General features: G+C 57.5%; 4 protein-coding genes across 6 annotated transcripts; 3 read left to right on the top strand and 1 right to left on the bottom strand.

Annotated features, from left to right (window-relative positions):
• Positions 1-1,570: 1,570 nt before the first annotated feature.
• CA11 (carbonic anhydrase 11) lies at positions 1,571-7,278 on the top strand. 3 transcript variants are annotated; one of them, XR_006787728.1, is made up of 10 exons: positions 1,571-2,116; positions 2,203-2,277; positions 3,020-3,162; positions 5,029-5,214; positions 5,422-5,517; positions 5,691-5,763; positions 5,855-6,009; positions 6,211-6,376; positions 6,832-7,017; positions 7,158-7,278. XR_006787728.1 is itself a non-coding variant. In XM_045856169.1 (9 exons), exons 1-9 carry the CDS (start codon positions 2,050-2,052, stop codon positions 7,181-7,183), a joined length of 957 nt encoding a protein of 318 aa, XP_045712125.1. In that variant the 5' UTR covers positions 1,571-2,049; the 3' UTR covers positions 7,184-7,278. The 3 variants fall into 3 exon arrangements, 2 of the variants coding, with proteins under 2 accessions (XP_045712125.1, XP_045712124.1); XM_045856169.1 differs by lacking the exon at positions 6,832-7,017 and having other exon boundaries at positions 3,050-3,162; XM_045856168.1 differs by lacking the exon at positions 6,832-7,017.
• Positions 7,279-7,906: 628 nt separating this feature from the next.
• Positions 7,907-13,864, top strand: LOC123830183 (D-box binding PAR bZIP transcription factor). The gene is made up of 4 exons (XM_045856167.1): positions 7,907-8,445; positions 9,378-9,800; positions 11,342-11,553; positions 13,360-13,864. The coding sequence occupies exons 1-4, from the start codon at positions 8,307-8,309 to the stop codon at positions 13,573-13,575; spliced, it is 990 nt and encodes a 329-aa protein (XP_045712123.1). The 5' UTR covers positions 7,907-8,306; the 3' UTR covers positions 13,576-13,864.
• Positions 13,865-13,992: 128 nt separating this feature from the next.
• Positions 13,993-22,061, bottom strand: SPHK2 (sphingosine kinase 2). Its single transcript, XM_045856166.1, is given in 7 exon segments — positions 13,993-15,635; positions 16,043-16,158; positions 16,253-16,347; positions 16,464-16,613; positions 17,321-17,795; positions 20,719-20,864; positions 21,806-22,061. Coding segments are annotated over 7 exon segments (2,322 nt in total). The 3' UTR covers positions 13,993-14,551.
• Positions 22,062-22,176: 115 nt separating this feature from the next.
• On the top strand, positions 22,177-25,693 carry RPL18 (ribosomal protein L18). The gene is made up of 7 exons (XM_045856170.1): positions 22,177-22,223; positions 23,158-23,244; positions 23,562-23,669; positions 24,074-24,172; positions 24,710-24,833; positions 25,005-25,074; positions 25,574-25,693. The coding sequence occupies exons 1-7, from the start codon at positions 22,221-22,223 to the stop codon at positions 25,647-25,649; spliced, it is 567 nt and encodes a 188-aa protein (XP_045712126.1). The 5' UTR covers positions 22,177-22,220; the 3' UTR covers positions 25,650-25,693.
• Positions 25,694-25,871: the final 178 nt, after the last annotated feature.

Raw genomic sequence — 25,871 nt, 5'->3', positions numbered from 1 at the left:
ATCCACTGAGCCACACCAGCCAGGCCCATTCCTGCATTTCTGTCCTGCATTTCTGATCAGTGTGTCACCAACCTCTAAGCCTCACTGTAAAGGTCTATCTCTCTCTTCCTCTCCCCACCTGTGATGGTTTGAGAACAAGCCCACAGGAGATACTCTTCCCTTCGAGAGAAAGATCCTAAGCTCTTTCTCTCTGAATGCCTGTCTTTGTTTCTTTTTTAAAATTTTATTTATTTATTTTTAGAGAGAGGAGAAGGGAGGGGGGAAGAGAGTTAGAGAAACATCTATGTGAGAGAGAAACACTGATGGGGTTGCCTGCCTGCAACCCAGGCATGTGCTCTGACCAAGAATCAAACCGGCAATCTTTCGCTTTGTGCAACGATGCACCCATCCCCCTGAGCCACACTGGTCAGGGCTGAATGCCTGGCTTTCTGACTCCTTTTAGGTTGGTTTGTCTGTTTCTGGGTCTCTCTCTCTACCTGGATCTCTGCCATCCGTTCCTTCCTGTCATCTGTATTTACAGACGTGCAGGTGTGTGTCTGCCTCTTTCTCCTCCCCCAGCCCCTCTGGCCCTGGCCCTGGCCCTAAGTGTGTTTCTATGCCTCTGTCTCTCTTTAGCGTTTGCTGTGCCCTTCTGTCTACTGATCTTTCTGTTTCTGTCTCCCTCCAGGCCCTCCCGCCTGGCATCCTGGCTTTCCGTCTCTGACCTGCTGGCGGACCTGTCTCTGCGTCTCTCTGCTTCCATCTCTGTGTGTCTCTGTGCCTGTCTCTTTTCTCTACCTCCATCTGCATCTCTCATTCTGGGTCTCTCTCTGTCCCTATCTCTATCTTTGTATTTCCCACTCAGTGTGTGTCTCCGTCTCTCTCACCCTCCCATCTCCAGCCTGCCATCTCCCTTCGCCATGCCTCTCTGCATCTACCTCAGGCTCCCCTTCCCTTCCAGGGCCTCCGCATTCTCCCATTTCACCTCGGGCTCTCTCGCCGGGGCCTTCCCGGCTCCTCCTCCCCACCTCTCTCTCCCTCTCCAGGTCTCTGCCTCCCCCTCCTGGTCAGCAGCCCTCACCGCACCTCAGGCTCCCAGGGGATCCCCGAGCCTGGTTAAGGCAGCCCCTGGCGGAGGCCCGAGGGGAGCTCTGGGCGGGGGCTGCAGGCGCTGGTGCAGGCTCCAGCCTGGGTCTCAGAGAGCTGGGGGACCTCGGATCCCCCAGGGCCAGGGTCTTGAGCACGCAGACTTGGGAGGTTTCTCCCAGCTCCACCTTAAGCGCCCCCCCTTCCCTCTTCTGAGGAGGATGGGAACCGCCAGCTCCAGCCCCAGGTGTCCGACCACCACCCGCCCCCATGGCCCCAGCGAACCCTCCATCCTGCCCCTTGAGCACCACACACACACACACACACACACACACACACACACACACACCAGCCTGAGGAGCATTCACTGCTGTGAGAGCACACGCCTGCCCCCCAACAACCACAAAAAAATTAAATAACACCAAGATAGGGAGGGGGAGGAGGGAGGAAGGGACAAGAGAGAAGAGAGAGAAACAGAAGAGGCAGGAGAGGAGGAGGTGGAGAGAGACGGAGAAGCTTAGAGAGGGAGAGAGGAGGTGAAGAGGGAGAAACCAGAAAGAAGAGGCAGGAGCAGAGAAGGGAGAGGGGGAGGAAGAGGAGGAGGAGGAGGTGAGAGAAGCAGGATGGGGACATGGAGTTAGGTGGCTTGGGAGAGCTTACTGAAAAGAGCCAAGAGGGGGTGTGGATTAGAGACCAAGAGGTAACCCCAGGGAGAAGCAGAAGGCAGAGACAGCAGTAGGAAGATCAGGAGGCAGGGGGAGACTGGAGAGTTGAGAAGGAAGAGAGACTCAGAGGGGAGGACGGAGAGGAGTGGGTTGAGGGGATCGCAGTCCCCTGCTGGCTTGGTATTTGGGGAACCGGGACTCCCCGTGGGGAGAGGAGGAAGGCTGGAAGTCCTGGAGGGACAGAGTCCCACGGAAAAGAGAGGGAAGAGCTGAGAGGGGCTGGGGCGCTGGGAAGGGGTCGCCCCGAGGCCTCCCGGGGATGGGTGGTGCAGCTAGTCTGAGCGCCTCGCGAACGCTGGTACTCTGGGCTGCACTGGGGGCAGCAGGTAAGGCCTGGGGTCGGGGCACGAGCCGCTGAGGGAGGGCCGGGTGGGGGTGCCAAGGAGAGAGGTGCAGGCTGCTCTCTCCCCAGCTCACATCGGACCCGCACCTGACCCCGAGGACTGGTGGAGCTACAAGGATAATCTCCAGGGAAACTTCGTGCCAGGTGCAGCCAGGGAGGGGCCCAGCAGTCCAGGCCCGGGGCACCTCCTCCCTCAGACCCGGGAACCCTCTCCTCCCAGGAGTCCCAGCCCCTCCCTTCCTCCCTCCCGATTCCCGCCCAGCCTCTGAACCCCAGGGGCTCACCATGGGGCATTATACATGCGCATTTCAAGTGGTGAGTGGGAGTGAGTGGAAGGAGAGTGTGGGGGTGGAAGAGTGTGTGTGTGTGTGTGTGTGTGTGTGTGTGTGTGCTTGCAGGGGAAGAGGCAGGCAGGTCCTAGCTCCTGCTGGGAACCAAAGGTTCAGTGGCCCCCTCCCTTGCCTAGTCCAGCCCTCTCTTGCAAGTCCTCTCCCCACTACATTCATTATCCAGCTGTGCTGCAGGGGAGACTGAAAGAACTACAACTCCCATGGGCTCTGGGGCAAGGCGGCAGTGGATAAGTAGGCTGGCAGCCATAGGGCCTGCTGGGAGTTGTAGTTCCTCCCCCAATGACTTCATTTAAGACAGGTTTCATCATGGAGAGGCTTGGAGGTGTTGGGGGGTCTTTAGAAACTCCTCCAGGATTCTTCTAGGGTCCAGGATTCTGGATCCCAGCCCCCTTCTCCCTCAGATCCAGGAGTCTAGGTTCCCAGCCATTCTTCTGGGATTCAGGGTTCCACACCACAGCCTTCTCAGCAGATGTCAACATTGGGATCCAGCCCCTATTTCTGACTCTCTTTCCTCCCTGCCCTGCCCCTGCCCCCAGGGCCTCCCTTCTGGGGCCTGGTGAACGCAGCCTGGAGTCTGTGTGCCGTGGGGAAGCGGCAGAGCCCCGTGGATGTGGAGCTGAAGAGGGTTCTTTACGACCCCTTCCTGCCGCCACTGAGGCTCAGCACTGGGGGAGAGAAGGTAAGGGGCCTGGAGGGAGGCGTTCCCAATCCAGTGAACCAACCCGGGGTGGGCACTAGTGAAGCCTGCGGTGGGGCACTGAGGTGGGTGGCAACCACTGAGTTGGGGGAGAAGGGGTACAAGCTGGATGGAGAGCAGGCTCCGCTGCCCTCCCCACACATGGCTCCCTCGTCGCCCCATCTCTGGAGAAGCAATGGTAAAATAGTTAAACCCTCTAATCCTCACAGCAACCCCATGAAACAGGTGCTAACTTTATCCTTATTTTATGAATGCAGAAACTGAGGCACAGAGAGGTTATTTGCCTGAAGTCACACAGCTGGAGAGTGCCAGTGCTGGGATTCAAACCCAGGCAGCATTGTCCCAGCATCCAAGCTCTTGCTCACTTTGCAATACCACTTAAAAAAAAAAAAGATTTTATTTCTCTTTAGAGAGAGGGGAAGGGAGAGAGAAAGAGAGGGAGAGAAACATCAATGTGTGGTTGCCTCTCACACGCCCCCTACTGGGGACTTGGCTCACAACCCAGGCATGTGCCCTAACCGGGAATCAAACTGGTGACCCTTTGCTTCACAGCCTGGAACTCAATCTATTGAGCCACACCAGCCAGGGCACAATACCACTTTTTCTATGAGCCAGCTCCATCCTTCACTCAGCTGCTCCAGCTAAAGCCTTGGAGCCATTCCCCATTTTGTTCTGTCCCTCATTCCCACGTCCAGTGTGTCCTTGCTAGTCTCCCTGCTAAATATCATTCAAATGCTTTTACTTCTTGTGGCCTCCACCGCCCCCACCGTTGTCTTGCACCTGAACTGGTGTCCCAGCTTCCTTGCTGGCCTGCCTGCCTGCCTCCCTCCTGCAACCCATTCTCCACCCTGCAGCCAGGGAGATGTTTAAAAACACAAACCAGATCAGACTTCCCCTACTGAAAACCCTTCTCTCAGAATAAGTAATAGCACCACATGCCTGGCACTGTGCCAAGTGTGTTATATATATATATATATTCAATTATTTAAATAAAAATATAAAATGCCCTGTAATTGTCCATCTGGCTCCCATCACCATTCTTCCTTTGCTCATGGCTCTGGTCCCACTGGCCTCTTCGCTGTTGCTGAAATAGGCCACCTCAGAGCCTTTGCACTTGCTGTTCCCTCTTCCTGAAATGCCCTTCTCTCCGCTCTTTCAGGTCTGCATTCAAATGCCACCTCCTCAGGGAAGCCCTTCCCTGACCTCCCCCTGCACTCCAATCTAGGCCAGGTTTCTCATTACGCTTTCTCAGAGTCGCCAGTTCTTCCCAGCATGGGCACAGCATCTAATTAATGGAGCCGTTAATCATGCAAATCAGTATTTGTTGTCTGTCTGTCCCCAATTCAAACATAAGCTCTGTGAGGCCCAGGATTTTTGTCTGCTTGTTCATTGTTCTCTTCCTGGTATCCATGGCACATAGTCACCAGCCAATAAATACATTTTTTAAAGATTTTATTTATTTCCTTTTAGAGAGGGGAAGGGACAGAGAAAGAGAGGGAGAGAAACATCAATGTGTGGTTGCCTCTTGTGCACTCCCTACGGGGGATCTGGCCCACAACTCAAGCATGTGCCCTGACTGGGAATCGAACTGGCAACCCTGTGGATCGTCAGCCAGGGCTCAATTCACTGAGCTACACCAGCCAGGGCTCAATAAACAATTAATTAAGTATAATAAATTCACCACCATTGAGCACCTACCATGGACTAGCACAGAGCCTGGAAAGTCGGTGGTGCTCAAACTGCGCTGAATGATGAAATGCTGGTTGGAAGCAGGAAATGCAGGCGTGGACATGGGAGGAGAGAGACCTTCTCTCTGTGTCCCCACGTGGTCTTCTGCCTTTCCCACAGCTCCGGGGAACCCTGTACAACACCGGTCGCCACGTGTCTTTCCTGCCTGCACCCCGGCCCGTGGTCAATGTGTCTGGGGGTCCCCTCCTTTATAGCCACCGACTCAGTGAATTGCGGCTGCTATTTGGAGCACGTGACGGAGCTGGCTCTGAACACCAGATCAACCACCAGGGTTTCTCTGCTGAGGTGCTGGCCACTGACCTCTGACCCTTGTCCCGAGCCAATCCAATTCCTCCCCTCACCCTCCTCTTAATCCCTCACCACATCCTCCCCACAGAACTACTTCCCCCCCAGCACTTACCTTTAACCTGACTTGGGCCCCCCAAAAGCTCAGAACTGTACCCATCCCTTCCCTTTTGCCGGGGAACCCCACTCTCTCTGTTCCCCTCCCAGGTGCAGCTCATCCACTTCAACCAAGAACTCTACGGGAACCTCAGCGCAGCCACCCGGGGCCCCAATGGCCTGGCCATTCTCAGCCTCTTTGTCAATGTGAGCGCAGGCAAGATTCGGAGGGAGGGAGTGACTGGGCACCTGGGATCTGGGGTCTGAGGAAGAGGGAGGCTGGGAGGCTGAGACTCCTGGGTATTGGGGGTAGGGAGGGATGGAAGGCTTGAACTTCTGTGTTCCTACCTCCTCACCTCACCCCCGCCACACACACACAGGTGGCTGGAAGCTCAAACCCGTTCCTCAGCCGCCTCCTGAACCGGGACACCATCACCCGCATCTCCTACAAGAGTAAGTCCCAGTGCGCTGGTGGAGGAGGTGCGTGCAAAGAGGGGAGCTCAGGTGTGCCACTCCTCTTCACTCTGGCGAAATATGTCTGCAGATGACGCCTACTTTCTTCAAGACCTAAGCCTGGAGCTCCTATTCCCTGACTCCTTCGGCTTCATCACCTATCAGGGCTCTCTCAGCACCCCACCCTGCTCTGAGACTGTCACCTGGATCCTCATTGACCGGGCCCTCAATATCACCTCCCTCCAGGTGACCCTCCGTCTACACCCCCCACCCCTTGCCTCACCTAGCCTCCTTCCCCACATTGACTGGGAACTGGAGGGGGGTCACGGGGTGCAGCTGAGCAAGGCACCTCTGATCCGCTCCCAGGGGCGGGACTTCGTGTATGACGTCATCAGAACTTCCATTATTCACTCCCAGTTTCCCACTCCACCCCCCTTCCTGTGGCAGATGCATTCCCTGAGACTCCTGAGCCAGAATCCTCCATCCCAGATCTTCCAGAGCCTCAGCGGTAACGGCCGGCCCCTGCAGCCCTTGGCCCACAGGGCCTTGAGGGGCAACAGGGACCCCCGGCACCCTGAGAGGCGCTGCCGAGGCCCCAACTACCGCCTGCATGGTATGGTCCAGTCTGCGCCCCCCCTCCCACGTCTTGGTCTAACCCGCCTATGTGTTCCCCCCCATGGCGCATCAATATGATACAGTCCTACTACCCTCCTTTGCTGCTCTGCATGGTCCAGCCTCCTGATCTCTCACTCGCGCTCTCTCCCTCCTCCCTGTGTGTCCGCGCGCTGCAGTCCACCTCCCCGCCACAGACCATTGCAGGTCCGTGATTTGTCTTTCCTCTTCACTGCTTGCGACCTGCAACTTGTCTATAACCCGAGACTCCTGGCTTCTTTGTGATACGATTAACTTTTGGTCCGTGGTTCCCAGTAGTATGGCTTTCCGAATCCAGATCTATTTCCTGTTTCCATAGGTTTAACCCTATGCTGTTCCATAATCTGGTAGCCCTCCTTTACTGAGAATTAACATGGTTCAATCCCCTTCCCTTCCTACTCCCTCCCCTCGGTTCAGCCCTGTGATCTAAAGGGCCACCTCTCTGACATCTCAACATGGTACGGACCAGAGCCCCCCCTCCCTGCAAGAATACCTTCACATAGTTCAGCCTGATGCTGAAACGGAACGCCCCTGTTCCACCCTCCTGCTGCCTCTCTACGGCTCAACCCACTGCCGGCCCATTTCTCCCAGCTTCCCAGCCTGGTATATTCCGGTTCCCCCTTCTCAGCCTCCCAGGGGTACAGCCCTACGCGGCCCAGCCCCCGCCCCCTGCACGCCCCCTGCACAGTCCATCCTACGGTGCCCTAAACTAACGTCCCCGAACGGTGTCGTCTGTCTTACAGTGGATGGTGTCCCCCATGGTCGCTGAGATTCCCTATCGAGGATTGCACCTGTTCTTCCCAACCCTACCCAAGAGGGAAGGGGAGTCACTCCCAAAACAAAGCTATTAAAGGAACAGAATAATTCCTGTTTCTCAGTGGTCTGATTCCAGGCGCGGAGGGGTATTAGAGAATAGCAGCCTTCTTCTAGAAACCAATCGCCGTCTTCCTGAACCCCACTATTCGGGTTTCGGCTTCCTGTTTTCCAAAACAGTCGTTTGGATATGCGGCTCCTTTAAGCGGCGCCTCTCCCCCACCCCCCTCCCTACCCCTTACCCACTCTCGGGGTCAGGCAGCACGCGCAGAGCCATGTGCTTCCTCCTACCGCTTGCCTCATTGGCTCGAACTGGGTCACGATCCCGCCCCCAGCGTCGTCATCCATTGGCCAAATGTAGGTCAGTGTCCCGCCTCCCATCAGAAGGCCAGACAACTTCACGCCCTGGGCCCCTCCTGCTTCCCGGGCCTTGGCGAGCCCAGGGGTCCCATTGGTTGTGAGTCTCGAGGGGTAGGGATGCGATTGGTCCGCACTTTCAGCCTGAGGGAGGCACGCGGCTGGGGTGCATGGCCCAAGAGGAGGGCGGGGCAGGGTGGGTAGAGTCCGAGAGGAGGGGTGCTCGCTGTGGCGTCGGGTGTTTTGGTTTGGCTTTTTTTTTTTTCCGCGAAAGAAGTTTGCTTTGGCCACGCCTCAAAGCGGCCGCCTCCTCCTGTCCCCTCCCCCGCCCCTCCGCGCACACCTCTTGGTGCAGATTGCGAAGCGTCTTCCGTTGAGAGAGCTGCAGATTTTGCAAGAGCCAGGCTCGACCACCTTATAGAAGGAGCGCCTTGAGTCCCCTTAAACCCTCTGTTGCAAGGAGCTGGCCGCCTGGTTTGATCAAACCCTCACCCAGACTGCATGGTCTCCTGGGACCCTCCAGAGTTGCACGTTTCTGCAGCGAGGACTGCAAATCCCCGTAGCTCCTAGGATTTGCACTGTTCTGGATACTGGAATCTTGCAAGCTGCGCTCGCCTGAACCTGGGCAGACACTTGCCCGAACCACAGGAGTTTACCGTTGAGTGGCAGGTCAGCTCATCGTCTCTCCATGAGCCCGTGAACCTGCGGGCAGGTGCCCGGCGATGGCGCGGCCCCAGAGTGACAGGACCCCGGCCCCCCTGCTGCTGGGCGGCCCGGCCGGGACCCCCCCTGGCGGGGGAGCGCTGCTTGGGTTACGGAGCCTTCTGCAAGGGACCAGCAAGCCCAAAGAACCGGCCAGCTGTGAGTTCTATACCCCACCTCGCCCAGCTCAGACACCCTACTCCCTTAGGGACTCCTGGGGGTGGGGAGTCCACAGCTATCCCCTACGGTGCCGGTAATCCATCCTCCCAACCTTTACCAATGTACTAAGGTGTTTAGACCCCCAGATCCCTCAGCATCCACGACCCCAGAGTACCGGCTCTCAAGCCCCTCCACCCCGAGGACCCAGGAGTCCAGCCTCCTCCATGCCCTTCTCCCAGAGGACCCAATAGTCTAAGCCCCAACCCCCTCTTCCCTTTGGTTCTGAGAGTCTGGACCCCTGGGGTCCAGGGAGGAGGGAGGGGGTGTGTCGGATGCTCACACGGTAGTGACACGGGCCTGGGCGGGGCCTTCTGGGGTCACATGGAGTCTAGGGATGAGGAATGTGCCCCAGGAATAGAGCCCCTTCCTGTCCCTTATAGAGTGTGGGGACGGGGCGGGGAAGGGGTACTTGCACACGGGGGCGGGGGGTAGGTTACAGAGGAATCACAAAGCTGTCATTTTTTTTTTTCTCTCACCTGCCCAACCCTCTACCTACCTCTGTCTGAACTTCCGTTCCCGTCCTGTGTCTGTCCCTTACTGGGTCTCTGTCCCCATCTCTCTTCGCCTCTCTGACCTCCGCTCTTAATGAGTTCTATTCCTCTTGGTCTCTGTCCCTCTTGGTGTCTCTGCCGACTCCGTCTTTGACCTTTCTCTATGGGTTTCTCTCCCTCTGAGTCTCTGTCCTCTCCTCTCTCTGGGTCCTTGCCCTCCCTCTCCGGTCTCCCTCCACCCCCGTCTGTCCCCTCTTTCCCTGGATCTCCATCGTGTGGGTCTCTGTTTTCCCTTTCCTCGTGTCTCTCTGACTCGGGGGTCCCTTCTCCATCTCTGTCTTCCTCTCCTTTCCTACCCTGCCCGGTCTTCCTGGCCCCCAGGTCTCCTGAAGGAAAAGGAGCGCAGGGCGGTTCTGCCGGCAGCCACGGTTCCCGGGCCCAGCCTGGAGTCGGCAGGCCCGGCGGCGGGCCCGGCGGATGCCCCAGCTGGGGCGGTGGTGGGCGGCGGGTCCCCCCGAGGGCGCCCGGCAGCTGCGCCTGGCCCGAGTCTGTTGGCGCCGCTGCTGTGGGAACGGACGCTGCCATTCGGCGACGTGGAGTACGTGGACCTGGACGCCTTCCTGCTGGAGCACGGGCTCCCTCCCAGTCCACCGCCCCCCGGTGGCCCATCACCGGCACCTTCGCCCATGCGCACGCCCGCACCCTCCCCGGGGCCCGGTTCCTGCTGCTCGGCTTCCCCTCGCTCCTCGCCGGGGCACGCCCCCGCCCGGGCTGCCCTCGGGGTGACAGGCGGACACCGCGCAGGTGCAGCGGCGGGGGCAGGGCCTTGGGTGGGCGGGCTTAGTCTACAGGGGGCGGGGCGGTGAGACACCCCGGCCAGCTGGTGGGACTCAGGCTGTGTGTCTGGATTCCGGGCTCCCTAGTTGAGACCGGTCGGAAGAGATCAGACTGGGTCTCCAGGATCAATAGAAAAGGAGCGACTTGGGACCTCAAATTCCAGGAAGCCTGCCTAGTGGGGCGGCAGTGTGGACTTTCTGTGGGACGTAGGGACTCGTGGAGCCGGGACTACGAGCCCAGAACACTGGAGTTATTTAGTGGAAAGTGGATTGTGCCCCCATGTTCTGGGCCCAGAATTAGTGGAACTGGGATAGGACCGAACTCCTAGGCCTAGTAGACTGGGGAGAATGCGAGGGCTGGGCACAGACTTATGTTTTTCCACACGTAAGGGACTGCCAGCCCTGGTTTCTAGGTCCCCCACTACAGACGGGCAAGGACCCTGGGTCCTGCAATCCAGCAGAGGGGAGAAGGCAGAGGATCTTCATTCTAGGTCTTACGTTGGGGCGAGGGCCAAGCTTCCTATATTCCTGGGAGAGGAATGGCCTGGGATCCCAGAATCGTGTGCACCCCAGTGGCAAAGGGGTCCTGGGGAAAAGATCGTGGGCCGGTTCCCCTGTGTTCCTGAGAGTGTAGGGGGAACTGGATCCTGGAGGTTCAAAGGTTCGAGCTGAGAGGCCCAAAGGAGCAAGAGGAAAAGTGTGCTTCCTCTGGCACCTTGGGGTGTTCAGGGTTGGGCTGCAGGTCCGGGATTGTTGGACACACCTGCCACAGGTCGGACCTTCGGGTCAGACCTCCAGGCAGACCCAGGGCCCTCCCCTTCCCCGCCGCATGCTCCCGCGCCACGTGAGTCCTCTCTTAACCTCCTCTGAGCTTCGCGCACGCGCAGTCATGCTGGAGGGGGCGGAGCTTGGGGAACGTGAGGCTGCCCTAGGCGGCGGGGGTGGAGGTGGGGGCGGGAAAAAGCAGGCTCCGGCACGTGACTCGGTCCTGAACCGGTGTCCTCAGCTGACCCTTGCTTGCTTGCTCTTAAAGGGGCAGGCCGCCAGACCCTTTTCGCTTCTGTTCAGTAACTCTTGAGAGCTAATAGTTCTTAAGAGGCTTTTGAGGTGTTTTTAGTGCATTGGAGTCCGTTTCCCGGAGCATCCTGGGGTCTAGACGTTGGCCGGGGACTCAGAAAGAAGGATTCAGGCTAGTTTATGGGATAGAAGCTATCACTGACCAAAGGCATCAGGATTTAGAAGCAATAGCCCAGACTCAAGGGTAATTTAGGACAAATCGGGTAATGATTGGGCCGCAGTTTCCCTGTTTGTAGAAGTGGAGTTGGTGCCATGATTTCTAAGCATCTTTGTGGCTTAGGGAAGCTCAGCATTTTATATTAGGGGTGTTGATCTCTGGCAAAGCTTTACGTTGGCCTTCATTATGGTGGATATACCTGAGTAGGGGGTGGCATCTGGGAACCACCTTTGCAAAATAAACACAATCAGGTGACACATTCTATTCCCCCCAAGGCCTGACCTCTCGGGACACACCCAGCCCTGTGGACCCAGATACCGTGGAGGTGCTGATGACCTTTGAACCCGATCCTGCTGATTTAGCTCTGTCAAGCATTCCGGGCCATGAGACCTTTGACCCTCGGAGACATCGCTTCTCAGAGGAAGAACTTAAGCCCCAGCCCATTATGAAGAAGGCGAGGAAGATCCAGGTGCCAGAGGAGCAGAAGGTGAGCACTGCCGGATGTGGGACACAGGCTGGGCTAGCGCGGTCCCCACAGCCAGGGTTTCTCACAGTCTGGCCTGGGCTCTTCCTAGGATTAGCTCTCAGTCTCACCTACAGCCAAGGATCAGCCCTCGTTGGCCATGAGGTACAAGGGGAGCAAGTTTTGGGCTTGGAATTTATGAAATCACTGGTATCACTGAAATTTATGGGGAGCAAGTTTTGGGCTTGGAATTTATGAAATCACTGGTATCACTGAAATTTATGGTATCACTGTGGGACACAGACTCAGCTAGCCCTGCCAGACCCAGTTGTACACACTTGGTGCCTCTCCCGCCAGCTGGAACCAAGCTGCTCAGTGGGGCAGGCTCTGGGCTCTGCCCCTCTCAGTTACTAAGGACAATGTTTCTTAGCAGTGGGGTACCAATCTGTCTCTTCTAAATGGCCAGCCAGGCTGGGGCTTGCCTGAGCCCAGGACACAGACTTTGCCAGCCCTCTAGGCCTTGTGTCCTGGGTCTGGACCACCTCATTGGCAGGGGGCCTCAGGGTCCCATTGGCAGCCAGAGCCACATTCTGATGTGGGTTCTTTGGGCAGTGACAACACACTTCTAGCATTCCCACTTTTCCAGTTCTGGGGTGTCTCCTAATAAGAGATGCCTGGGCTTCTCTCATAAGACTTTGCCATGCCTCCATGGAAGACACAGCTACTCAGGGCAGCTAGGACCAGCCTCCAACAAATCTACGCCAGTGGTTTCTTCTAGCACAGGGCCTTGTTGCTAGGTACTGGATTTGCCCTAGCAAGGAGGAACTAGGCTTTAATTAAATGGGGTTCAGGAGGCATCTTTCAGAGTTCTGCGTGCTCCTTGGGACTAAGGAGTGGTCCTCTTCTGCAGCCAGATGCCTGGACTAGGGAACCCTGGGCACAGCCATGTAAGGAGATCTCAGTATGGACCCTTTGCTAAAGGACAATGCTTCTAGTCATCGGGACGTATTTGGCAGGGGGCAGCTCCCCAGCCTCTATTCAAGGCCAGCAGGTCACAGACCAGCTGCAGTCATTGGGACTACTTAGACATTACTTTTTTTTTTTTATTATTGATTGATTTTAGAGATACAGAGGGCAAGAGGGAGAGTCATATACATCAGTTTGTTCTCCCACTTTATGCATTCATCAGTTGATTCTTTTATGTGCCCTGACCAGGGATTGAACCCACAACCTTGGAGTATCAGGACAATGCTCTAACCACCTGAGCTACTCCGCCAGGGCAGACCTTTTGTTTGCTAAGGAGGGATGAGGTTGCTCTGGCAACCAGATTTGAAGGGATTCAGCTCTGGAAATATTTTATGGGACTTGAAATCCCATCACCAGGGAGGCTAGACTTTCCTTAGCAACCGGGATCTGGAAAGGTGATGTATAAGGCAGTGCTTTTCACTGGGAGCTCTTACACCCCGAAGGCTTTGTTGCTAGGGAACAAGCATCCTTAGCATCCAGGAACTAACTGCAGGCCCTTTGTCAGGTGAGGAGCGTGGTGTCTGCTCTGCACACTGAAGACTTGAAGCCCAGTGATTTGTGGTGGGAGCTTCTCTCCTGCTTTAGCTGTTGCTAGGGGCCTGCTCTCCTTAACAACCAGGGCCCTAGAAGGGCAGACCCTTGGGTACCCATCCCAGCAGAGACCTCTGATGGGCAAGAAACAGCCCTAGAAGTCTTCTACATTCCCTCTGACCCGTGAAGGAACAAGCAAAGTTGTTCCTCCCTTCTCTCGCTGTGGCCAGGGCCCCTCTGAACCTCATTGCTTTCCCACCTCTGTATCCCCAGGATGAAAAGTATTGGAGTCGGCGGTACAAGAATAACGAGGCAGCCAAGCGGTCCCGCGACGCCAGGCGCCTTAAGGAGAACCAGATATCCGTGCGGGCGGCCTTCCTGGAGAAGGAGAATGCCCTGCTCCGGCAGGAGGTGGTGGCCGTGCGCCAGGAGCTGTCGCACTACCGTGCTGTGCTCTCCCGCTACCAGGCCCAGCACGGGGCCCTGTGAGGCCATCCCCCTTTCCCCACCTGGCGGAGCTCACCTCCGCCTCACTCAGACTTGCGCCCAGACGCCTCCTTCCCTCCCCACCCTGTGGCCCACGGGCCGGTCAGCTGGGTGCCCCAGGGACGTGAGGATGCAGATAAATACATTTATATTTTTAAGAAAAAGCGAGCCTCCCCCCTCCCTCGCGGGGGCGGGGAGAGTCTTCTGTGTGCCCCTGGCACGTCGGGGGGCCCGTCCTCCCGCCGCCTCCGTTTAACACGATCCTGAATAAATCTTGATAACCCTAGAGCCAGCTGTCGTGGGGGAGGAGGCACCCCCCTGGCCCCAGTTCAAGGCCAGCGGGGTCACGCTAGCCACAGTCCGTGGGTAAGTCTGGGCTTCGGGCACTCCCAGGGACTACTAGATGAAGAGATCAGGGTCTAAAAGGAATGAAGCGACTACCTTTATTGCATAGACCTTTTCAAGTGCTTTGAAGATTGGGTTCAGGAAATGCACAGGACACAGAACACGGGAAACGAACGCTGCCCGCACTCACGCGCGGGGAAGGGAGGAACTGTAGTGCAAATGCGAGCGTCGGCCCCGGGGAACCCGCCCCTCCAGGGCTGATTGGCCAGTTAAATAGAGGCACCGGAGTCGACAGGGAGAGATCCTGAACGGCCAGCCCGTGCATTCCAGGCCTCATCATTGGACAACAGGTTAAGCCCCGCCCTCAGCCGACCTGTTTTTTAATCTGAGCTCTACCCTCCCAGGCGAGTCCAATTTCCTGTGATCCTGATGGCCCTCACCCCCTAACATTTGGGTCACCCTCCAGCATCTCCTCTGGTCCTCTGGGTGAGGGCGCAGTCCTGAGCCAGAACTACGGGAGCTGCACGTGGGACCTCCACCTGAACTCTAGCTGCCAGGTCACATCACTGAGCCCAGGCCCCGCCCCCTTGGAATGTAGCCCCCCGCCCGTACCGGTTTCCAAGTTTTGCGAGATTCAAGGCTCTCGCCCAGGACGGCCAGGAGGTCCAGTGAGCAGTGTACCAAGACGCGGATGCACCTGTGCCTGCAGGGGCCCATACTCCACCCGCTCCCCATCCACCGTAAGCACCCCACGAGGTGTGAGCGGCTCCAGGCGAAAGGCACGAGCCGCGGAGTAGCCCAGCTGTGGGCAGCCCAGGCTGAAGTGGCTACCCTGCTCCATGGCCAGGAAAAGGCGCAGCAGTGCCGCTCGCGAGATGCCACCACGCACCCAAAACAGGTGCACCAGGCCATCGTCAAAGCGCGCGTGGGGGGCTGCCACCAGGTCAGCCCCCAAGTGGCTGGGTGAGATAGCCAAGACTAGCACGAAGTCCTCCTCCAGCGTCACCCAGCCTGGGGGTAGTGGGGCACCCAGAGGAGGAAGCAGGTCGTCTGGGGGACCCCCAGTAGAGGCAGCTACTGGGTCACTGGACAGGAGCCCAGAGGATGCTGTTGTTTCTGGGGCCCCCTCGTTGATGGGTGAGAGTAGAGCTGACTTGGGGGAGCCAGGCGGAGAGGGCAGCAGTGGGTCTGGGGACAGTGGAGCATCTCCAGCCCCAACCCAGTCCCCAGCCAGCTCTGGGGCCCCGCCATTAAGGGCCAGGACGGGCAGCGGTTCAGGGGAGTCTGGGGAGGTCAGGGCAGGCTGAGGGAGCGGCAGGGGCAGGTCAGACATGGAGCGATGAAGGGGTGAGTGGGCCACAGGTGGAGCTGGGACAGGCGCCAGGGTCAACTCCGATTTGGCCCGGGGCAGGCCGTGGGCAGGGGTGGGTGAGGCAGGCTCCACAGTGGCAGGGAGGTAGGAGAGGCGTCCACGGTAGGTGTGCAGTGTGGCGAGGCTCAGCACTGTGCTCAGTGTGAAACGGGCACTGCCCAAGGCCCTGAAGCGCTCACTGTGGATGTCCACGTCCGACACAAAGCCCCAGGCCACAGACAGGAAGGAGAAGCAGCGGGAGCCCGAGGCCAGCGTCACAGACAGCAGGTCCAGTGGGCAGCAGCCGCCCCGGCAGAGCAGCAGGGCGCAGTGCAGCAGCAAGTCGACACCCAGGGCCTGCTCAAACCTTGAGGGCCAGACACAGATTGACACAGTGAGACAGAGGAAGCAAGACTGGGTGAAGAACAGCGCACGGGGCAGGGCAGAGACAGACAGACAGACAGACAGCAAGGGGACAGGCGAGCCATGTCCCTGGGCCCATCCACAGCTACTTAGCCACCTCCACACGGACTCCTCTTACTGGGCCAGGTTCCCTGTCGATCCTTGCACGCCACAAGCATTCACTAAGTGTTGCCTGTGTGACAGGCACAGTTCTGGGCACTAGGGATACAGCTGGGAACAAGACCAGCAAAAATGCCAGACTGATTCAACCTGACAGTGGACTGGTGGAGGGGGTGGCAGATGTGCCGGGTCCCTGTTAGCCCTCCTTCAGGGTATCCTCAGGCTCCCCCGGGGCAGGGAAAGCCCACCTACCCCCCGTGGTGGTTCACAGCTCCAGCCAGGGCGTTGCCTGAGCCGCAGGGCAGGATGCCCACAGGCGTCTTCACAGCCTCTTCCCAGTCGGGGCGATCTAGGAGCCCGTTCAGCACCTGCGGAGCCAGAGACCAGACACCTGAGTGCTTGTCCTGGCCTCTGTGGTTCTCCTGAAACCTGGGGCTCGACACAGGGCGGCTCCTGCCCTACCTCATACAGCAGCCCATCTCCAGAGACTGTGACAATGCCATCCCATTCACGCAGGCTCAGTCCCTGGACCAGCTCCCGAGCATGGTTCTGTCGTTCTAATGTAGGGAACCCGGAGGTGAGGCAAGCTGTTCCACTCCCACCCCACCCCTGCTCCCCAGGACTCGGAAATTCAGCCCCAGGCCCTCACCTTCCATGCCAACACCACCCTTACCTGTCTGGATGAGGTTGAAGGAGAGCCCAGCTTCAGAGATCATGGGCAGCACGTGGTTCTTACACCACTGCCAAGCCAGGCCCCGCCCACCAAAGGGATTGACCAATAGAAGCAATCGCGGTGGCCTGGGCAGGAGATGGGAGGTGATTTCTGCAGAGAGAGGGGAGGGAGTCTGTAGAGGCCAGAGGCTCAGGTCCCTCACCTCAGAAATGGTCACTGCACAAACCCTCCAATGGGGCCTGGGGAGGGCCGACCCTGGAGCCTCCAGGAAGTTGTTTTTCTTTCCCAGGCCTCACCTGCCCAGGCCGCTCCCTTCTTAGACAAAGGCTCAGCTTAGGTGTCTAATCCCAATGCCCTCTGGACCCCCCCCCTCCCCGTGGGAACAGGAACGTGTTGTTTCCTCATTCCTGAGAACACCTGGATCCTAGATCAGGTGGCTACACTCTAAGAGGTTGTGTGGGTCACCACCCAGGCACCCAGCAGGACCCTGGGTGGCACCCCTGCCCAAAAGCCTTTTGCAGACCCCTAGACTAGTTTTAGATGCCACCTCTGAGAACTCTGGTTGCTGACTGGTCACATCTCAGTCTGCTGCTCTCGCCAGCCTGGGAGCCTCTGACTCATCTGTGGTCAGGACCCACGTAAAAGGGGAAGGGATAGAGGCAAAAATGTAGCAAGAGCGCAGCAGACACAAATAATTTTTCTCAGCTTGTGATTTGTTCTTCCTGTAGCCTCTCACCGTCTTGGTGTCACTCTTCCAGCACTGACCCAGGGAGACATCACTCAGACACACAGAAACGCAGAGAGAGACACCCACAGAGGGGGACCCACAGAGCCACCGAGGCTGCCCCGGACCTCACCCCCGTCCCCTGGCAGCGGCAGTCCACGGAGCAGACACGTGAGGACAGTGGCCCAGCGCTGGGCCTCCGCCCGATTCTCCTCGTAGGTGCCCGCCCCATCGGCCCGGAAGGTGCGTGTGACCCTCCGCCGGCCCCCGCGCCGGCCCCTCGGGTACGTGTAGACACAGAAGTAGGCCGCTGAGTCTGAGGGGTTGCGGCTCCGCAGGGTGCAACAGCCTGAGACCTCGGCCAGCGGGACCAGGCCGCCCCGGGGCCTGGCCTCAGGCTTTGGACGCAGCCGCTGTATGTGCAGGGCCTGCGGTGTGAGAGTGAGGGCAAAGCGCGGGCCTCGGGCCGGGTGGGAGCCAAACTCGCCGTGCAGGAGCGGAGTGCTGGCGGCCAGGGGTGGCGGCGGCAGCGGGACCATGGCCTCGGCCCCTTCCAGGGCAGTCCTAGGCCTGTGGCCCGAGCTCCAGGTCAGCTACTGGTCTGGCTCCTGTGGGAGGAAGGGCAGGTGTCAGAGTCCAGGACCCCTGTGTCACGTGGAGGGAAGCAGGGCAGGGCCTGTGGACAGGGGGAGACAATGAGGGGCAATCACAGGTGCACCAGACCGACAGGCCCAGAAAAATGTGGGGAGACCCTGGAAATGCAGGGGAGAAACTGGATAGACTGGAACGTCCACACCCGCGCATGCAAACATTTACTCATTCATTTCCTAAATAATTATTCACTCCCCCCGTGGGCCAATCACAACGCCAGGCCTCGCAAACACAGCGGGGAGCAGAGTGGACCACAAATCCCTGCCTTCGTGGAGTTTACGTGTGTAAACTAACAAACGAAAAACGAGACAAAAAAGTAAAATATAGTGTGTCGGATGACAGGGACTGTAGGAAAGGAAGGCAGAGGGTCGAAATCAGGATGTTGGAGACACAGGAAGAAACAGACACGCAAAGACGGAGAAAAACACAACACACGCAGTGGTCTCCAGATGGAGAAAGTAGCAAGGGGCAGACATTGGATACAAAGTAGAAGACGGGTAAACAGCTTCAAAGAAATGAAACCTAGGGTGACAACAGATACTTGGGAGATTAAGAGAGTTGCAGGGGCTCTGGGAGGCCCTTAGAGGGTCAGGAAGACGAGGGAGCAGAACATAGAGAACACAGGCAGGAGGTGGAAGGTGCAGAGACCAGGAAAAACGGAAAAAGGGCTGTGACATGAGGGGACTAAGGGGTCAGAGAGCTAGAAGAGCCACATGCAGGCATCTCCCAGGGACAGGGTGCAAGAGCTGGCCCCCTACTCTTCAGGGAAGGGATGGGAGCTGGCCTGAGGTCCCCTCCCCAGAAGCTCTCCCCCTGCCCTCTGCCTTTGCTTCTGCCTCCTCCTTCTTACTCACCTTTGCTCCCCTCTGCTCCGCACACACAGCCACCTGCCAGTCCTGCCTCTCACCTTCCCCCCTCCTCCAGCTGCCCCAGACACAGCCCCATCTGCATGACCTCGCCCTACAGAGTCAACTCTGCCCTTGTCCTGGGCAGCTGTCTCAGGCCCCGCCCCTTACCTCAAATCAGGTTTAGGCACAGAGCCCTAGATCTTCCCCAGTCCTGGGTCTGAGTCTCTGTCCCTAGGTCCTCGGGTCTCTGGTGTGGTTTCCATTCTCTCTGCCCCTCCAGGTACCCCAGACCTGGGCCTCTATCCATAGGTCTCTCCAATTCATAAGCCCGAGTCTTTGTCTCCGGTTCCCTGGTCCCAGACCTCCACTCTCCCTGCCCCTTGCCGATTTCCAAAAGCCAGTCTCAGACCGGGGTTTCTATTATTCCTGGATCCCCCAGCCCTGGTTCTGGTTCTCCATCTCCATCCCACAGCCCTGGTACCCCAGTCCTGGGCCTGCGTCTTTCCGTTCTTCTTGGTCCCGCAGTCATCCAGATTCGGGTCCCTGCCCCGACCCCCACACCCACCAGATCCTCCTCCGAGTGGCCCCTCAAGTCAGCAGCACCCGCCCCGACCAGGGGTGTGTGTGGGGGAGTGTGCATACGTTCAGCCAATGGCCATGCGGATGGCCTGAGCCACTCCAATGAGCGCACACAGAAGGTGGGTCCAGCCGACCCGCGAGCTTGGCACGGGGCCTGCAGCCTGCAGCGGGAAGGGTCGGAATGCTCGCGATATCCGCCGCCATTGTAGGTGAGGGCATAAGCGCAGCAGAGGCGGTGTCACGGCCCTCTGCGCAGGAACTATATCGCCATGTTTGTCGAGGGCAGATGGGCACGTCCCATTCAGTGGGTTTATAAAAGAGAAGGAGCAAGAGGGAGGTATTTAAATGCAGATAGAGTGACTAATACGCATAACAAAGACCCAGAGAAACAGAAAGGGGCTTAGTAAGGGAGTCAGAGAAGCAGTCAAAAGCAATAACAGACTTGGAGAGAAAATGACTTTTTTTCAGATAAAGAGAATCAGAGAGACAGACACAGAAAAGCAGACATACAAAGAGACATAGACAGTAGAATTAAGAATATGCAAGGTAAAGACTCAAGAAACCCCAGAAAAAGAAGGACAGAGAGAGAGAGAGAGAGAGAAGGACAAACACTTTTGGAATGAAAACCAGGGAGAGAGGATTATTAATTCACAGGTTATTAATAAGCCACAGGGATGTAATGCACAGCATGGGGAGTATAGTCGATAATATTGTATTAATTCTGTAGGGTAACAGGTGGTAACTGGACTGTGGTGGTCATTTTGCAATGTACACAAATGCCAAATCATTATGCTGTACACCTGAAACTAATATTGTATGTCAATCTTTTACAATGTCACAAACTATTTACCTTGGGCCCAAACCAGAGTGGCAGCAGTGTAACATAAACATCTAAGTAGTGAATGACTCTTGCCTAGTGAATGGCAAGACAGAGACACAAGGAAAGAGATGGGAGAGCCGTGGCTGGTGTGGCTCAGTGGATTGAGCACCAGCCTGTGAACCAAAGAATCACAGGTTCGATTCCCAGTAGGGACCTGGTGACACTGAAAAAAAATCAAGGCAAGAATAACAACAGGAGACCTAGAAACAGATGGAGTTGTAGAGAGAAAGACACCTGCAGAAGAAAAAAAGGGACAGATCTTTGAGAGATATAAATGGAGGAAGAAGTTCATTTATTGCCAAACAATGCACCTTGTGTTCAACCCAGAACAGCAACAGCTCCAGGGAGTACGTGCCAAAGAATGACTCAGAGAGAAAGGGGGACAGAAACCCAGTAAATTGGAGAGTCAGGGAAACGCAGCACCTGAGCTTTGGGACCAGGGAGAAAGGCAGACACACAGACCCAAGAGGCTGAGACTCAAAGAGAGAGACCAAGTTACAGAGATGAGGGGACAGGGACAGGGAGGAGGAGACTGTCCGTGCTACGGCGATCTTGACTTTAGTGGACCCTTACCTGGTCCCACTGCTCTTCTGCTTTGAGGCGCCCATTCATCCGCCAGTCCTCTGCTGTGTTATCAAGACCCCGGTCCTGGGTCAGAGTCCATGCGAGGGGGTATGGGCAAGGAGGCAGGCCTGCTGGGTCTGGCCTGGCCTTTGACTCTGTGGAAGGGAGGAGAATAAGTAGGAGTATCAAGGGCAGATTACAGGAGGCCAGGTTGGATGTGCTGGAGGCCCAAGGGGCAGGGCCTCCTGGAGAAGGAGAAAAGAGGAGGAGTTCAACTTTTTCACTGTCCCGACAAGTTCATCTTGTCTCATCCGCTGAGGGCCAATAAGTAGGAATGGAGCCTAATTTTTATTGAGCACTTGCTCCATGTGCAAAGCATTGTCTTAAGCATTTTTACTAGTTTATATAATGCTGGAGAACATCCTAGGTGCCGGGCCTACTGTCATCCTTTTTTTTGGAGATAAGAAAAGCAAGGTACAGAGAGGTTAAATGACTAGCCCAAAGTCACACTGTTATTAAGTGGCAGAGTCACGATTTGATTTTGAATCTACATCTCTTCTCCTTCTTGGATCGCCATCTTCCCCCTCTTTCTAGGTCTCACCGCCCACCGTCAGTCTGTCCACTGCTCCTCTGGGTCTCCATTCCTACTCCCCTCTGCATCTGTCTCCAAGTCTCTCCTCCCCTCGCAGAAATTTTTTACCCATCCCCTCTCTCTCCTCCAACCCCAAGCTTGAGACCTCAGTGTGCCCGCTCCGCGCTCCAGGACCATCCACATCCCTCACAACGAACCTGCTCAGACACTTGCTTTCTCTGGCTGAGAAAAGCAGCCCCAGGTGGCAGAGGCTGAGAAGGGGTCAGGGAGCGGCCCTCTGCGGGCAGAGAGAAGCGGAACCTCAAAGATGAAAATACAGTCCGCTATAATACTGCCCTGCAGCAAGAAGATCTCAGATTAGACCTCAAGGAGGACTTCCCGAGCTGCGGCCGCGCGTGGAAGGGGCAGCACAAGATAAGGCAGCCTGATAAAGAAATGACCGGAGCGTGGGGTCAGAGGTTTTCCAGATAATCCAGGCTAGCCCCGCCTGCCCCGCCTCCTTACCTCCAGTACTCGGCCCACCCAATCCTCCGGAAACCACAGAGAGGTTGTCGGCTTCGGGCCAGAGAGTCACCGCGCGACGAGTCCTCCTGGTTCCCCGCGACATCTCTCTCGCTCCCAGATTCCTTTTGTCCGGAAGGGTATAGAGAACAGGGACTGGGTAGGGCCAGAGAGGCCCCCGACGTGCCGGCCCTTCTCTCCTTGGCGAAGTCCTCTCTCCTCTTTGGTTGTTCCCGCCCCCTATTCCGGAAACGCCCATCTAGCCGGCCGCCGGATTCACCACAGAGAAGCCCAAGTTGCGATAGAGTGCCGAGTCGCGCCAGGCTTACGTCATGCAGGCGCCGCTCTCTGAAGGCTTTCCCCGCCCACTCCGGCTCCGTTCTCTCTTTCCGGACGTGGTGGAACAGAAGGCGCCATCATGGTGAGTGCGCTTTGGGACGTTCGGGACTGTACCATCCACCGCCATCCGCTGTGGTCTCGGGCTGGAGGCGCACCGGAGGGAGGCAGGGGTTCCGGGGATGTCCATAGGAGGCGACTCCCGTGGTGGGGGGCTGTTTAGGGGACTTGGACAGCAGGGATGGATCAGTCGTATCAGCCTCCAGCCCCTCCTGTATTTCTCCATTGAATGGATGCCCAAATTGAGGTACGAGGAGGCTAAGTGATAATGATTAAGGTCTAAGTGCCAGGAGGTGGCGGGGCCAGGATTCTGACCCAAGCAACCCGGACCTGTCACTCCTAAGCCTAGAAATTTGGGTTCTGGGGAGTGTCGAACGTCCAGTGTCCGGGTTTTGGGACCCGACAGGCCTCCGTGCGAGTCTCGGCTCCCTGCCAGCGCTGCGATCTTGCTTCCCCAGCCCGTTCCCCACTTTCTCCATCTGTTTGATTACACAATTCCATTTCACAGATCTGAGTTGGGGAAGAAATCAGTTGCAGGAAGTGCCCATTGTGGGTTCTTGTAAACGTTGCGTGGGTTAAACAAGAGCTCTAAAGTAGTCCCTTACAATTGACGAGTCTGTGAAAAAGGAAACCTTACAGGAGCCGGCGGGGAGTGTGTTGGGAACGGTGGGCTTGAGTTACAGCCGCTGCAGTGCGAAAGCTTCTGGGGGTGCTGTGTCGTGGGCTGAAGGCTGGGAGTGTAGACCCAGCCCCTTTCTACAGAGGGCTCATTTGAGGTCCAGAGGGTGGAATTGACTTTCCCAGGCGTCTCCCCGTGCTGGGCCTGGGATCCGTGGTCTCTGCAGAGACGAGGCTCGGGCACTGCCTAGGAGACAGACAGTAATGGACAGCGTCCGCGGATGGGTGGGGGTGATCCGCCAGGGCGGAGCTGGATCTACAGCCTCCTCTTCTCAATGCAGGGAGTCGACATCCGCCACAACAAAGACCGCAAGGTCCGGCGCAAGGAGCCCAAGAGCCAGGACATCTACCTGAGGCTGTTGGTCAAGGTGAGCCCGGGGTCTGTGACCTGTGGGCGGCCCCCCCCGCAATTCCCTGGGCCTCCATTCTAGTGCCTGCAGGGCAGGCTCACATCTCCGAGAGCTTCTGGAAGTTCAGTGTTTTTAGCTTTTGGGCTGCGACTAGCAGTGGGGTGAGGGGGGTCTCTGCGGCCTTGACCAGGATGGACCTGGGCCAGCCAGCTCTGTCCCGGCAGCTCGTTGGCACAGGGGAAAGCCCACAATCAGTTGTTCGCCCGTTCCTTCGAAAGTTAGGAGGGGTGCGGTGGGCTTCCTTGGGCTCTCAGTTCTGCTTTCTCCTTGTCCAGCTATACAGGTTCCTGGCCAGACGGACCAACTCCACCTTCAACCAAGTGGTACTGAAGAGGCTGTTTATGAGCCGCACCAACCGGCCGCCTCTGTCCCTTTCCCGGATGGTGAGGGGCTGTTGGGAGCGGGGCCAGCCCGGGGAGCACCTCGCTCGGGTCTGGAGTTGGGGTCTTCAGAGGGAGGGTGGGCTTGGAGCTCTGACCCTCAGGTGAGACTCCATTTCCACTGTCTCAGCTTCTTGGCCTTACTCTCCTTGTCACTGTTGGGGGAATGCTTAGAGGGGCTTCATTAGGTTGTCCAAGTCATACAACACAAGTCTTAACTTGTAGGAGAGGTCTGCTGAAAATTCTGTGCTTGAGCCTGAGGTCTGGCCTGTGCTGGTTCAAGAGGTGGCTGCACAGGCTGGTTTCGCCTGGTTGGGGTACAGCTATCTTCATCCAGCACACCGGAGGCAACAGGTTTGGGTTTTGAAAGGTCAGGTGGGGCTTAATGTTCCTGTCCTCCCCCAAAGATCAGGAAGATGAAGCTTCCTGGCCGAGAGGGCAAAACCGCAGTGGTGGTGGGTACGATAACCGATGACGTGCGTGTCCAGGAGGTGCCCAAGCTGAAGGTGAGTGAGGGGCTGTCAGCGCGGTGGTGGGTCGGGTGCACAGGCTGGGGTGGAGTCCCTCGGACCTGGCTCGGCCTTGGCTGCTGTGGTGCCACCAGCCTCCAGCAGCATCCTGGCCTCATCTCCAGGGTTACTTAGGCATCACACCTACTGGGTGGCTTTTGAGTCAAAGGTGGTTTGTGGCTGGCGTCACTGATGGGGGTGTCCCTGGGCCAGCCCCTCTGGGGCGGTGCTGGCTGTTGAGCCAGGCAGCCTGGGTTTGAGTCTAGGTTTCTCTGTCATTTTATCAACTTCTGGACAAAGTCCGAAATCTCTTTATGCCTCAATTTCCTTAAATGTAATGGCTCCCAGTTGTGGCCTTAGAGAAGTTTCTAGGAGTCAAGTGGTAAAAACAGCTGTGAGTAGCTCAGGAGGCCCTCTAACAGGTGTTTGTTGTCAGGACTTCCCTGTTGGGCCAGGGCAGTGACCAGTAAGTCCCAGCAGTCCCTGGGTGGCCGTGCAGGGGCCTCTGACTGAACCTGTCCTCTGTGCCCTAAGGTGTGTGCACTTCGGGTGAGCAGCCGAGCCCGGACCCGCATTCTCAAGGCTGGGGGCAAGATCCTCACCTTCGACCAGCTGGCCCTGGACTCCCCCAAGGGCTGTGGCACCGTCTTGCTTTCTGGTGAGCCACGTGTGGTCTCCTCTGGTGGGCTGGCGCCTGCCGACAGCCTTCCCCCTCCAGGTCTGGGAGGTCAGGGACCTCCCAGTCAGCCGGAGCCCTGGAGAGTGGTTCCTTGCAGGAGTCCTGGGTGCGGGGTTTCTGCCTGACCTCCCCCTCTCTTTCCGTCCCCAGGTCCTCGCAAGGGCCGAGAGGTGTACAAGCATTTCGGCAAGGCCCCAGGAACCCCTCACAGCCACACCAAGTGAGTGTGCCCAGCCCTGGCTCTTCCCCTGGCCCCCACAGTGCATGTGTAGGTACAGCTGCTGCTGTTTCTCACACTGGTCCAGCCTCAGGCCTCCCTGGAGCTCCCCACCCATCGCACCCACTTTCCCTTTGGGGCTCAGCTCAGAGCTGTGCACCCCTGGGTGTTGAGCTTCCCGGCAGCCAGTGTGCCAGGCACAGGCTCCACCTGAGGCTGAGTTGGCATCTGCCTGGTGGGGCCTGAATTTTACCCAAGCCTCCGGGCTCTGAGGCTGGCACCCCCAGGCCTGGCGCTGGCTTTGCCGATCCCTCCTGCCATCAGCTTCCCACACTGCCAGGCTTTTGTAGTGGCCCCGTGGTGTGTCACCTCCAACCTGTCCTGGGTTGAGCGGTCTCCTTGTGGTTCTGGGTCACTCCGCCAGAGCCCATGTTGCTGGCTTAGCCCCCAGTTTACATCAGGCCTGGCTCCATCTGTATGTAACTCTTTTCTCTTCCCGCAGACCCTACGTGCGATCCAAGGGCAGGAAGTTCGAGCGGGCGAGAGGCCGGCGGGCCAGCCGTGGCTACAAAAACTAACCCCAGATCCTACCTTGTTATTAAAAAGATTTTGGATGCTGACAGTCCTGTGTGTATTATTGGGATTGGGAGGGGAAGCTGTGGGCCCCGAAGGCATTTGTTTTGGGGAATTGAACATCGTGCTGTCTCCATGGAGACTAGTCCCTCCAGTTGTGTGGAGGCGAGTCCTCGCCCCCTCACGTCCGGTCCCAGGTGTTGGTCTGTATCAGCCTGCGGGCGCCC

The sequence above is a fragment of the Phyllostomus hastatus genome, unplaced genomic scaffold (assembly GCF_019186645.2).
Source record: "Phyllostomus hastatus isolate PE091 unplaced genomic scaffold, TTU_PhHast_1.1 phas_scaffold_1224, whole genome shotgun sequence".
NCBI lineage: Eukaryota > Metazoa > Chordata > Mammalia > Chiroptera > Phyllostomidae > Phyllostomus > Phyllostomus hastatus.
This window is presented reverse-complemented; position numbering and strand designations above follow the sequence as displayed.

Coding starts and splice junctions, on each gene's coding strand:
- CA11 (XM_045856168.1), top strand. CDS start 2,050: ATGGGTGGTGCAGCTAGTCTGAGCGCCTCGCGAACGCTGGTACTCTGG. Junction 5,518..5,690: donor TTCTCAGCCTCTTTGTCAAT/GTGAGCGCAGGC, acceptor ACACACACACAG/GTGGCTGGAAGCTCAAACCC. Junction 5,764..5,854: donor CACCCGCATCTCCTACAAGA/GTAAGTCCCAGT, acceptor ATATGTCTGCAG/ATGACGCCTACTTTCTTCAA.
- LOC123830183 (XM_045856167.1), top strand. CDS start 8,307: ATGGCGCGGCCCCAGAGTGACAGGACCCCGGCCCCCCTGCTGCTGGGC. Junction 8,446..9,377: donor GCCCAAAGAACCGGCCAGCT/GTGAGTTCTATA, acceptor CCTGGCCCCCAG/GTCTCCTGAAGGAAAAGGAG. Junction 11,554..13,359: donor AGGTGCCAGAGGAGCAGAAG/GTGAGCACTGCC, acceptor CTGTATCCCCAG/GATGAAAAGTATTGGAGTCG.
- RPL18 (XM_045856170.1), top strand. Junction 23,670..24,073: donor CTCTGTCCCTTTCCCGGATG/GTGAGGGGCTGT, acceptor CCTCCCCCAAAG/ATCAGGAAGATGAAGCTTCC. Junction 25,075..25,573: donor ACCCCTCACAGCCACACCAA/GTGAGTGTGCCC, acceptor CTCTTCCCGCAG/ACCCTACGTGCGATCCAAGG.